This window comes from Theropithecus gelada, chromosome 6 (assembly GCF_003255815.1).
Source record: "Theropithecus gelada isolate Dixy chromosome 6, Tgel_1.0, whole genome shotgun sequence".
Taxonomy (NCBI): Eukaryota; Metazoa; Chordata; class Mammalia; order Primates; family Cercopithecidae; genus Theropithecus; species Theropithecus gelada.
In genome coordinates, this window is record NC_037673.1 from 135429526 (window position 1) to 135442854 (window position 13329).

The following is a 13329-nucleotide window of genomic DNA, read 5'->3' on the forward strand; positions in this document are numbered from 1 at the left end:
GTGGGAGCAAGGTTTTACCACTAGCATTCATTTTAGTTCAATGAACAGAGGTAAGCACAAGAATGATGTGGACGAAGGGAAGAGTGGAGTGTGGACTGTGCTTAACAAGACTGTCTGCCTGGCGTTGGGTTCAGGATTCCTATATCCTGGAATGTCCACAAGATTTCAGAGGTGAGGAGGAAGGGGCTACTGGTCTGCTCTACTCCAGGCAGGAAGAGCACATCAGTCTCATAGTCTGAGATTCCAGCAGGCCTCAGTTCTCATGTACTAAGGGCTTTCATTCTTCCTAGAGACATTTTAGGGCTCTGAGAAAAACACTCATCTTCCCTAAACCTCAGTCCTCCTAAACTAATTAATAATAGCTAGTAACTCATTTATTGAGCATTTAGCCATGTGTTAGGCAGTTTGTTAATCCCTTTAAGTAATATTTCATTCAAATAGTTACCACAATCCTACAACGTAGGGAGAGAATCCTGAATCCTTCTCCCTACAGAGCATCACCCACTGCCAGTGCATGAGGATACCACTGCTCCGCCCCACATACCCAAGGGAGCTACATATTCAGGAACCATAGCTTGAACACATTATCTCCTCCCTCCTGTAAGACTCGGTCAGGACTAATCCCATTATGCCATGTATCTCTGCCGTGTATCTCATCAGTCTCACCCTCCTAAGCCATCTCTCATCACCCACTCTCAGTCCCAACTACATACACACAAGCACACACATGTGCACTCAAGTTCACACACACACACGAAACAGTCATCTGGTGGTCTCACTTCATTCTTCACTATGAAAAACAGACCAAAACTTCATTTTCCCATGATCAGTTCTACAAGCTAACCTGCACCTAAGTCTATGTTTTCTACTTTCCTTCCTACTATAATGGATGAGTGTCCCTGATCCTATTAAACTTAGTTCCAGATCGCACTTGCCTTTACAAAAGCTTTAACTCCCATAATTACACCTCTCCCTCCTGCCTGCATCGTCAATTTCTCCCTTCAGCTGGATTATTCCCAACAGCACACCAACTCTCCTTTTACCCCACAGTCTCTTCTGGTTATCCTGCCACTTCCCTGCTCTCGTTCAGAGTTAACACTTTATGAACACATTGTTTTCACTCACTATCCCCACCTTTTTTACTCCTATTTATACTGCCATTTACTGTAATCTGGATTCTGTCCTCACAACTCCACTTACACTGCTAATCAAAATTACCAATAACTGATGACCAATCCGATGGATCCTTCTTCACTCACTTCATGTTCCTCAACCACTAAGCTGCATTTGCACAGTTCACCCTCCCTTCTTAAAAAACTCTCAGTCAGGTGTGGTGGCTCATGCCTGTAATCCCAGCACTTTGGGAGGCCGAGGAGGGAGGATTGCTTGAGCCCAGGAGTTCAAGACCAGGGCAACATAGTAAGACTCTATCTCTACAAAAAACTTGAAAATTAGCCAGGTATGGTGGTGTGTGCCTGTGGCCCCAGCTACTCAGAAGCCTGAGGTGGGAGGATTGCTTGAGCCCAGGTTGTAGTGATCCGGGATTACGCCACTGCACTCCAGCCTGGGCGACAAAGCGAAACCCTGTCGGAAAAAAAACAAAAAACAAACAAACAAAAAAAACCACTCGCCTTTCCTGGCTTGTTACCTCACCCTCATGGCTCTTTCACTTCCTCACTCCTTCTCCAACTCTTGCTGGTTCCTCATCTCCTACCTGAGCCACATAGCCCAGAATGCCTTAGAGTTCAGCCCTGTCAATCTTCTCCACCTCGACATCCTCCCCTAGTTACTTTAAAAACCTATCTGCTAGTGATCTCAACATTAACATCTCCAGCCCAACCTCTCCCCTGAGCACCAATCAGAGTCTTGCACAACTACCTGATAGATCTGTATCTCAAATGTTTAACAAGTACTTCAAACTTACTGAATCTAAAACATGGCTCTTGATTCTTCTCCTTATAAGTCTGTCCCTCTCCCAACTTTTCTATTTCAATAAATAGTACCAACAACCACCCAGTTGCTCAAACTCCAAAATGAGGCTTTATCCTCAATCCGTGCCCCTCCCTGTATCTTCCTTCAACCTCTACGTTGAAATCATAAGCAAGTCCTCTTGAGTCTACCTCCAAATTAAATCTCCAAATTCATTCAGTCTCTGTTATGATACCCTAGACTCTGTCTACAAAAAACTTGAAAACTGGCCAGGCATGGTGGTGTGTGCCTGTGGCCTCAGCTACTCAGAAGCCTGAGGTGGGAGGATTGCTTGAGCCCATTACGTCTTACCTGATCTACTGAAATGACATCCTAATTCTGTCTTCTTTTGTCCACCGTCAATCTCATCTCCAGACACATAGCAACTAAATCACCCTCCTACCTAAAATCTTCCAATGGCAGCTGGGCATGGTGGCTCACACCAGTAATCCCGGCACTTTGGGAGGCCGAGGTGGGCAGATCACGAGGTCAGAAGTTCAAGACCAGCCTGGCCAACATGGTGAAACCCCGTCTCTACTAAAAATACAAAAATTAGCCAGGTGTGGTGGCGGGCACCTGTAATACCAGCTACTTGGGAGGCTGAGGCAGGAGAATTGCTTGAACCCGGGAGGCGGAGGTTGCAGTGAGCTGAAATGGTGCCACTGCACTCCAGCCTGGGTAGCAGAGCAAGACACCATCTTAGGGGGGAAAAAATCTTCCAATGGTTTTCCATTACAATTAAATGTGAATGAAGAACATACAACATGTTCCTCAAAAGCTACATATTCTGGCCCCCACATACCTCTCCAATCTCATCTCCTATCGGTTTCCTTCCTTCTCTCTTCTCCTCTAGTCACCTTGATTGTTTTCTTGCTTCTCCTACTTGACAAAGCCTTTTCCCTGATAAAGCCTGGGACTTCCTGTTGTTTCATCTGTCTAAAATGTCCTAACTCCTAAACCTATAAACTTAACCCTTTGCATAAAGAGTTAATTATTCTTTTTGTCCATATCATCCTTGTTCTTGCCTCTGTTCCCTGAACTGAAATAAGTGCTAGTGATAAAACCTTGCTCCCCAGTGGATGTCTTCTCTCTAGTCAAGATGCATGGCTGTGACTTGGATCAGCTCCAGGGATCTCAGTGAGGTTACCAATCTAGTCTTTGACAGGTTCCTGAGATCAGCCACATTGGTTCCTTTCCTTCCTCCCTTTGGGACCAGTTAATTAATCCATGATTAATTCCCAGTACTTACATGTTTTAGAACAGGGTCAGCAAACTATCAGTAATGACCAGACCTGGTTTTCTGTCCGCCAGCCTTGTGGAGGCTGTTTTGTTTACTGCTGTATCCCAATGCCTGGCACATGGGCACTCAATACGTTTTTGTGAAATAAATCAATGGAGGAAGTAAATGGCCCTGTCCTTAGCCCAACCTCTTAACCACTATACCATACTGGACCTTGGTAAATGTTCAACCCAAGATGGCACAACTTGAATGTGGTTTTACCCTCAGTCCTCCAAACCCAGGATGAAGAGTCAAAGAAGCTGGTTACTCCAGGGCAAAAAGAGAGATGTACTATGGAGATGTTGACAGGGATATGGACTAAAACCAGTAGAGATGGCAAAGCCTAAAGCATAAATAGCAAGTGAAAACCTGTTGCTAAGAGCCAACTGTGTGCAATGAAATAAGGCAGTACTAAAGGAACTCTCTGAGACAAGCCAGAGTCAGGGTCTTCTGTCCCAGACTGTAGAGCCAGCAAGCATTGCAGCTCTAGGTAGCAATGTGACCAGCCACACAACATAGTAGAGAGACTGCCATGAATTTTGGATTAATGGACTGTCCCCATCTCAGCCTCCTAAGTAGCTGGGACTACAGGCATAATACACACCACACACTCACATACCCACACACCCAGCTAATTTTTGTTTTTGGTGGTTTTGTTTGTTTGTTTGTTTTGAGACAGGGTCTGACTCTGCCACCCAGGCTGGAGTGCAGTGGTACGATCTTGACTCACTGCAACCTCTGCCTCACAGGCTCAAGTGATCCTCCCAACTCAGTCCCGCGAGTAGCTGGGACTACAGGTGTGTGCCACCACCTCCGGCTAATTTTTATATGTTTTGCAGAGACACACACCCTGTTACCCAGGCTGGTCTTCAAATCCTAGGCTCCAATGATCCACAGCCTCCCAAACTGTTGGTATTACAGGTACAAACCACTGCGCCCAGCCCCTAACTCAATATTCATAAACTAAGAAAAGAATATTTTCTTCAGAAAATAAGACTTGGATTACATGTGAGAAAAGACTTCCTAAAAGTACTTTGAGACACTGAAATATGTGTGTATTGTGGACGAAAGAAGTTTGGCAGGGGCCATGATAATGACAGCTGATTATTTCTTACATGGTTGTGAGAAAGGAGTAATTGTCTGACCTGGGTCACTCCAAGTATAGGCCTATCTGGAGGGATGAGGGAAGATGAAAGATCCTTCCCAATTTGGCGTGACTGTAAGGAGAACAAATGCCTCTATCTCAATATGAAGTAGAATTTTCCAACAGTGAAAACCGTCTAAATCTGAACAGGCTGTTTTGTGGGATGAGTGCCACCTGACAAAAGTACATATGAACCAGCTGAGTGACTTTCTGACAGGCATGTCAAGGAAAAGACTAAGGTAAGAAGTGGGTCTCTAGGACCTCCTTCTAATTACATCTAACTGCAAAATACTGGGTTTTTGTTTTCGTTTCTTTGAGACAGAGTCTTGCTCCGTCGCCCAGGCTGGAGTGCTGTGGTGCGATCTTGGCTTATCGCAACTTTCGCCTCCCAGGTTCAAGTGATTCTTCTGCCTCAGCCTTCTGAGTAGCTGGGATTGCAGGCACCTGCCACCACACCCAGCTAATCTTTGTATTTTTAGTAGAGACAGGGTTTCACCATGTTGGCCAGGCTGGTCTTGAACTCCTGACCTCAGGTGATCTACCCGCCTTGGCCTCCCAAAGTGCTGGGATTACAGGTGTGAGCCACCACGTCCCACCTGCAAAATACAGTTTAAATTATAAAATCCAGGCTGGGCACAGTGGTCCACATCTGTTATCCAAGCACTTTGGGAGGCCAGGGCAGGAGGATCACTTGAGTCCAGGAGTTTAAGACCAGCCTGAGCAATAAAGTGAGACCCCGTCTCTACAAAAAATTTTTTTAAAAAATAGCCGGGCATAGTGTCACACACCTGCAGCCCCAGCCTACTCAGGAGGTTGGGGCAATGAAATTGCTTGAGCCCCGGAGTTCGAGGTTACAGTGAACTATGATCACACCACTTTACTCCAGCCTGGGCAACAGAGCAAGACCCTCTCTCTAAAAAAAAAAAAATCATCATCATCATCATCATCACCATCATCATTCAAGGACTGAGTAACACTAACCACACTCAATCCGTAACTAATAATTCCCAATTCTTACATGTTTTAGCACAGGGTCAGCAAACTATCTGTAATGACCGGATACTATTTTAGGCTCTGTGATCCATATGGTGTCTGTCCCAATTAATCAACTCTGTCATTGGAGCAAGAAAGCAGCCACAGACAATATGTAAACAAATGAGCATGGCTGTGTCCCATTAAAACTTTATTTATGGACACTGAAATCTGAATTTCATACATTTTCATGAGTCATGAAATATTACCTTTTGATTTTTTTCCAACCTTTAAGAAATGTAAAAACCAATTTCATTTGCAGACTGAACCAAACGAGGGAGCAGTCCCAGTAAGGCCCACAGGCCATAATTTGCTGGTCCCTGTATTAGAAATTTCATGGCTGGTATTTCTACTGAGCTTTCAAAATGCACAATTCCAGCAACCCCTGCAACTCCATGCCTCAACCTCCCTCCCCTTCATTCAGGAAATATCGAGCAAAAGAAAGGATGCTAATTTAAGGCAACAAAAAGAAAAATAGCAACACTGCATTCTCTAAAATTGGATAATCTAACCCGGTTATTGAGGAATAAGGCAACCTCTAGCCAGTGGAGAATGGCAGTAGCTTCTACTTTTATACTACAAGAAAGCCTGTTCTAATACTGACTAATGAGAGGAAAAGTTAGTCTGAATTAAAGACTTTAAAATGCAATTTTATTGTTCACCAAGGAAGTATTACTGCAAAGCAGAAGGCCTAACAGGCCTGTTTTAATGAATAGATGACTCATCTGTAATCAGCGCATTAATTGTTGGGATTCAAATGGGTGCTCTTAAAGTACTGGGAAAAATAGCTTCATTTTTAAAGCAGGTTAAGCATTCCCCCTACAGCCTTTTTTAAAGTATCAATTTGCTTTGCAAACTATCTCTTTCCAAAGACTGTAGAAGTAAACCTTCATAAAACCCTGACAGATTTATCACAAATTCTATGCTATTAAATTTCAAATTTAAAAAAGCCACATGAATTTGGGCAACATTTTAAGTATTACAATACAAAATCAATGTCATCACTTAGCCTCCCAGTCCCTAAGGTTGACACTGTACCTTTTGCCTTTCAAATTATTTCGGAACTTGTCCTCAGATTGGAGTTTTGCCTCTCTTTCCCCAGTCTGAAGATTCAGCCGTACGTGGGATCCTGCAGGAACAGCCTGCCCTAAAAGCCAAGAAGAGAAAACGCTCATGAGGTACAAGGTCCTTGGAAAGTCGCCGGGATGGCCAACAAGCAACAGGACTTACTAGTTCATGAAGACACAACTCAGCTGTGTTCAGTTACCTCCTCAATCCACCCATCTCTCTCCTGTGAACACACACACCATTCGCACATACTCACTTAGCTAATCTATAAAGGAAATCTGTAAGGGAATGGGGTAAGATGGGCAAGAAGATTCATACTTGAATCTAGAGACCAACGTCCCCCAATTAGAACCTGCATATTTAAACTATTCAATGTTTTCTTGAGCTAATAAAAGCTTTGTGTTATGTGCAGCAGGTAAGTAGTAGATACCTACTCATTCCTTAGGACATGCTACATTACTGTCTCTTCCATGACACTCTTCCTGCCCCTCCCCTGACAGTCAGTCCCACAGAACCCCAGACAGCCTGCCATCCCAGCAAGCTTACACCTCACCACCTGCATCTGTTTAATTAGGCTCCTTCGATGAGGCTCTCTCCTTCCTAAGCAAAGGGACTGTATTTCCTCCTTTTTGATTTCCCAGCCCTTAGGCCAGGGCTTGGCACATAAAATGTGTGGCACTTAATGTTATGAAAAGGAAGAAGGAACAGACTGGAAGGCAAGAGGACAGAGCAAGCCAAGGAGGCAGGGAGTGGAGCCAAGAGAAACTGAAAACCTACACCCACCTATCTATGGAGTTGATCCATAGCTAGGAAAAACAAGTGTTGTGAATCGATGGGCTATTCCTATGCACTGCACAAAACTACTCAAGTATAGTTAAAAAGCAACGGTGCAGTAGCACATACTACAAATGGAATGCTACACCCATTCATTCATTCATGAAACTGCTGTAGGGATGGAGAATTTCAGGGAAAAGGCTTTTCAGGAGATGGAAGATTTGAAGCAAAGATGTGCTTCTGACATCTGGACTTTGACTCTGCTTTATCCTGCCAGAGGATAGCACTGCCTTGCTGGTGTTAAGTTTGATTTAAGAAACCAAATCAATGACTTTCAGAAAAAATTCCTCCCAAGGAAGCACACAGCACAAGTTCTCTCAAATAATCAGGTAAACTCAAGAATAGAAGGATAATGATATAGGCAAGTAGTCAACAGTTTTCTCAATTCTGGGAGGCCCAGAGAAAACTCTGAGTTCCACCAGTCACTCTATTCCCAATCAAGAAGACAAGGATATTGCACACCATGCTGTTTCTGTTCCTGCCACCCCACTTCAGTAGGGAGTTTCTGTTTTACTTTAAAAAAAATGGGAAACTACATACAGTATATAGAAGTATGTGCATAATGATTTCCCTCTAACCCCAACCATTATTTTCAAGGATAAAAAACATGTTCAGGCCAGGCATGGTGGCTCACACTTTGGGAGGCCAAAGCAGGTGGATCACCTGAGGTCAGGAGTTCAAGACCAGCCTTGGCAAATGGTGAAACCCCATCTCTACTAAAAATACAAAAATTAGCCAAATGTGGTGGCAGGAACCTGTAATCTTAGCTACTTGGGAGGCTGAGGTAGGAGAACTGCTTGAACCTGAATGGCGGAGGTTGCAATGAGCCAAGATCACGCCATTGCACTCCAGCCTGGGCAACAGTGTGAGACTCTGTCTCAAAAAAAAAATGTTCAGAGTGCAGTGGAAAAATCCTTCTCTGGGGTGGCCCTCCTGATAAAGTTAGGAGTCAAATGAAGCAAAAAGTGAGTCCCAGACTAGGCATAAAGGGAATACCATAGCAAGGAAGCCCCACGCGCAAATGCACTGAGACAGAACCCAATAGGCCACAGAAGCTGAGGAGAGACTAGGCCACAGAACTAACTGGAAGGGCTGTGGGGGTTGCTGGCTTGGTACCACCAGGAAGCCTGGGTTCATCTTCCTAGGATAGGAAAATATTCATCAAACAGCTGCAGAAGATGGTTCTGGGAGGAGATGAGGCTGAATACTGGCAAGAATAACAAAACTGGCAACTTCTATCCTATTCCTATGATCATAGGGCAAGAGGTAATTTCTTTAGTACTAATCTAATCTCTGAATGTTTGAAGGGGAAAAGCTGCCTCACCTGGAGAGATCCCAAACTGACAAGACAATAGTCCCTTCCTGGATGTATGCTAAACACATCATCCCTGCCATCCCCCTTTACTCTACCACATTGATACCCAATCTACCTCCCAAACTGGTTGATTTTTCCTGCTATGTGTGTCTTGAATGCATACTCTTCTTTCCATCTTCCCCCACTGCTTTTGTCTGAACCATCACCATCTCTCATCTAGACCCTATCATAGCTTTCTAACTGGCCTCCCTGATTCACCTCCCAATCAAACTGTTCTTTACAGTGACTGATTTTTTCTTTTCCAAAATACCAAACCTATGTCATTCTCCTGCTTCAAACCGTTTCATGGCCTCCTACTGTTCTGAAAATAAAGATGAAAATCCTCACCCTGGTCAATGAGGCCCTGCAGTATCTAGCCCTGGCCTGCCTCTCCAGCCTTGTCCACTCCTCATTCCTATGCTCTAGGCACATTGGTCTTTTTCCATCCTTCTGAAAGAACCATGCTACCTCCTACCAGGGGGCCATTCCATGTGCTGTTCCCTTTGCCCAGAATCCTCTTCCCACACTCAGCCTCCATCTCCTCATCCTTCCAATCCCAGCTAAAGTCACTTCTTCTGAAAGGCATCCTCTATTTTCTCACACTAGATTTACCTGCCTCCAAAAGATTTCACAGCACCATGAATCCTTTATAGCACTTATCACCATCAGTAATTACACATTAGTTTTTTTATTTATCTGGTGAATATTAATGCTCACCATTTTATCCTCAGGGTCTATCACATGACCTAGCATATAATGAACTCTCAATAATCATTTGTTGGTCAGGTGAGGAGGCCCTTGCCTATAGTCCCAGCATTTTGGGAGGCTGAGGTGAGGGGATCACCTGAGCCCAGGAGTTAGAGACCGGCCTGGGCAACACAATGAGATCCCATCTCTAGAAAAAAATTTAAAATTAGCTGAGTATGGTGGCTCACACCTGTAATTCCAGCACTTTGGGAGGCCAAGGCAGGTGGATCACTTGAGGCCAGGGGTTGGGCAACATAGTGAGACCCCATCTGTACAAAAAAAATAAAATAAAAAAATTAGCCAGGCATGATGGCATACTCCTATAGTCCTAGCCACTTGGAGTCTGAGGTGGGAAGATCGCCTGAGCTCAGGAGTTCAAGGCAGCAATGGGCTATGATCACGCCACTGCACTCTAGCCTGGGCAACAGAATGAGAACTTGTCTCTAAATTAAAAAAATAATAATCATTTGTTGAGTGAAAATGTTTAAATGAAAGAGGGAATTCCTAGCTGACCTAGAGTTATATGGAAAGGCCAAGAAGGATTTTTACTAGGGCAGGTAGAGTTATAATAGTAATTAGTCATATTAATAGTTATTTTTAGTAATAATGGTACTAATACTAGTAATATAATAAAAATAGTATTTTAAATTTTCAAACTTCTGATCAAAGTTAGAAGTGGAAAAGAAAAAAGCATGTGAGTTTATAAGCTTCAGACGTAATAGGTTATAATGTGCTAAGCTCGCCGAAAAAGAGGCTAGGATCTTATGTGAATCAAGTTATTTTGAGGAAAATTCCAAAATTACTCCCTTCACATAAGCCACCACAGGGGGCAAGAGCAACCACAATAGCATTAACTCAAAATACAGGTTGTGCTCATTTATAATATACTAAACACGTCATGGCAGCAGCAGTGGCAAAAGCAACAGGAAATGCAGTATTTCAAATACTTCTCCACTGGGGAAATGTCCAAGTTAGAAAGATAGTATAATCTGACCTGCATCCTTCAAGAGCCCCTGCAACAGAAGAAAATGTACCAGAACACAAGGGAAGGGCAAATCAGAGCAAAAAGAAAACAAGATACATACAGGTAACGAGTTAGGGGGATGGAGAGCAAGGGGACAGGCAGAAAATAATATCTGGATCCAGGAAGGCAAACAGGTCTGCAAAGCCTACAGTGTCTGTTTTCCCACCTCTGGCTCCTTCAGAGCTGATCCCAAGGCTCGGTATCCTAGCCTAGAAAACCCTGTCCGTATCAAGCAAAAAGCCCTGTCCATATTGAGTAAGGCCACCTCACGCTTGAATTTTGACTCCCACTGGGACTGTCACTGACTTCAGTCACAGGCCAGGACCCAGATAACAACTCTTGTTTTCTTGGTTGGGGGTAATCTATGGTAGACTGCAACATTGTCACCTGTTTTCTTCCTCCCTGCTTGTCACACTCTCTGCCATGTGACCTTACAGTTCCTCCCATTGCAGAGTGTGCCTTCCCACACCTTGACTTTGGATTTTGCTTATCATATGCGTTGGCCAGTGGGATGCTGACAAATGGGCCACAAACAGATGTTTGAAATGTGCTTGCATGGTTGTATTGTATTCTGCAATCATCATGAGAAGAACATCACTGCTAGCCTTCTGGTCTAAGAAGGATGAGACACCCATGGAGAAGAACCAAGTCAGGGCTTCATGTGCACATGGTTTATTAAGGGATGCTCTCCAGTTGACAGGAAATGAGGAGGCAGGGAGGACTTTGTACCCCCACCTACGCCCTCCTGGCAGTCAGAGGCCACAAGCTACCAGAGCAGGTGGAGGCAGAAGCTCTGGGCAAAGAAGCTTTGACTCCTCAGAGGGTCCAGGAACAGGTGGCAAGAGGGAGTCTTGAACCCCCACAGTAGCTGGGGAAGAAACACTCCCTATGGGAAAAGGAGATCCCAGGGAGTCTGGGCAGGGAACCAAAAGCATCTGCTTTAATGGCTTTCTTAGAGTGTGTCCTAGTCCGTTGGGATCCTATAACAAAGTAACTTAGACTGGGTAATTTATAAACAATACAAATTTATTGCTCACAGTTCTGGAGACTGGGAAGTCCAAGATCACACCAGCAGTTTCAGTGTCTGGTGAGAGCCTGTTCCTCATAGAAGGTGCCTTCTAAGTGTTTTCACATGGTAGAAGGGGCCAGGAGGCATCCTCAAGCCTCTTCACTAATCCTATTCATGGGGTGTGGAACTCTGATGACCTCATCACCTCCTTTTTTTAAGGCCCCACCTTCTAATACCATCATATTGAGTATCAGGGGACAACCCAAATGTCCATCATTTGATAAATGAATAAACAAAAGTAGTATATCCATATATTATTCACCATTAAAAGGAGCCATAAATACTGATACATCCTACAACATTGATGAACCTTGAAAATGTTGTGCTAAGTGAAAGCCAGAGACAAAAAAAAGCATGTATCATATGATTACTTTTACATGAAATGTGCAGAATAGACAAATTCATAGAAACAGTAGATCAATGGCTGTCAGGGGCTGCAGGAAGGAAGGAATGAGGATTGACCACTGTTGGTCTGGAGTTAGACAGTGGCAGTAATTGCACAACACTGTGGATATACTACAAAAAAAACCATCAAATTACAAAAAAAAAAAAAATCATGGGGGAAATACTTTCAGATTATACAAATCCATCCCTTTACTCTAAAAACCATTGCATGCCATTAGGGGAATCCATCTGCAACAATTACCACTGTGGTAATCATCTAATGGCAATTTGCTACTTCCCTCCTTCTTTACACATTTATTAATTGGGATTTATTTCACTGCAAGAAAATATTGTAATGCCTCTATTTATATTAGTATGAACTCATGGATATTTTATTCTATGGGTCCAACACTATTATTACTTATCTTGTTGCTCAAATTGTTTCAGCCTTAGCAATCAGAAGTGCCTTTAGATTGGCTCTTATATTCCTTTGAAAAATCCTTCCTCCCCACAATCATTTTCTTTTTAAAAGTATTTGCTTACTTTCTGATTCCATAATATGTTCCAGGTTCATCTTGTATTTCCCTTTCCCCAGTCCTGGAATCAGCCACTTCTCAAGAGCCCTGGTTTTTTGTTTTCTCTTTCTTTCTTTTTTTTTTTTTTAAATTGGAGAACAGTGTTTAGAAGCCAAGATCTGGATGCTGGGTGTGTTCATTACTACTAGGGTGTTGGTATTTCTAAGCCCTCTCAGTAGGCGGAGCTAGAAATATGTGTGTGTGTGTGTAACAAAATACCTTAGACTGGGTAATTTATAAACAATACAAATTATATACACACACACATATACATACATACATTTGTGTATATATACGGCGATAAGGTTTGGCTGTGTCTCCACCCAAATCTCATCTTGAATTGTAGCTCCCCTAATTCCCACATGTCGTGGGAGCCACCTGGTAGGAGGTAATTAAATCATGGGGGTGGGTCTTTCCTGTGCTGTTCTTGTGATGGTGAATAAAGCCTCATGAGATCTGATGGTTTTATAAAGGGCAGTTCCCCTGCACACACTCTTTTGCCTGCTGCCACGTAAAGACATGACTTTGCTACTCATTCACCTTCCACCATGATTGTAAGGCCTCACTGGCCATGTGGAACTGTGAGTCCATTAAACCTCTTTCCTTTATAAATTACCCAGTCTCAGGTATGTCTTTATTAGCAGCATGGGAACTAATATATATAGTTTAGAATATTATATTACATATATTCTAACCACATATACAAATATGGTTTAGAATAACATTCAGGGCCTCCATGTAATCATCAGTCATTAATGTTTAAGGGACATTGAGTTCACTTTCTCTAATAATCTGTGCCAAAAGTAACAAAAGAGGACATTAACAGATGTACGCATATATATACATACAGA

At 43.2% G+C, this 13329-nt stretch overlaps 1 protein-coding gene across 2 annotated transcripts in view; it reads right to left on the bottom strand.

Annotated features, from left to right (window-relative positions):
• Positions 1-13329, bottom strand: part of SIL1 (SIL1 nucleotide exchange factor) — a 240040-nt gene that overhangs the window by 90304 nt on the left and 136407 nt on the right. For both annotated transcript variants that reach the window (XM_025388798.1, XM_025388799.1), the window contains one exon: positions 6462-6570. In XM_025388798.1, coding sequence (XP_025244583.1) covers positions 6462-6570 — 109 coding nt within the window. The remainder of the gene's footprint in view (positions 1-6461; positions 6571-13329) is intronic.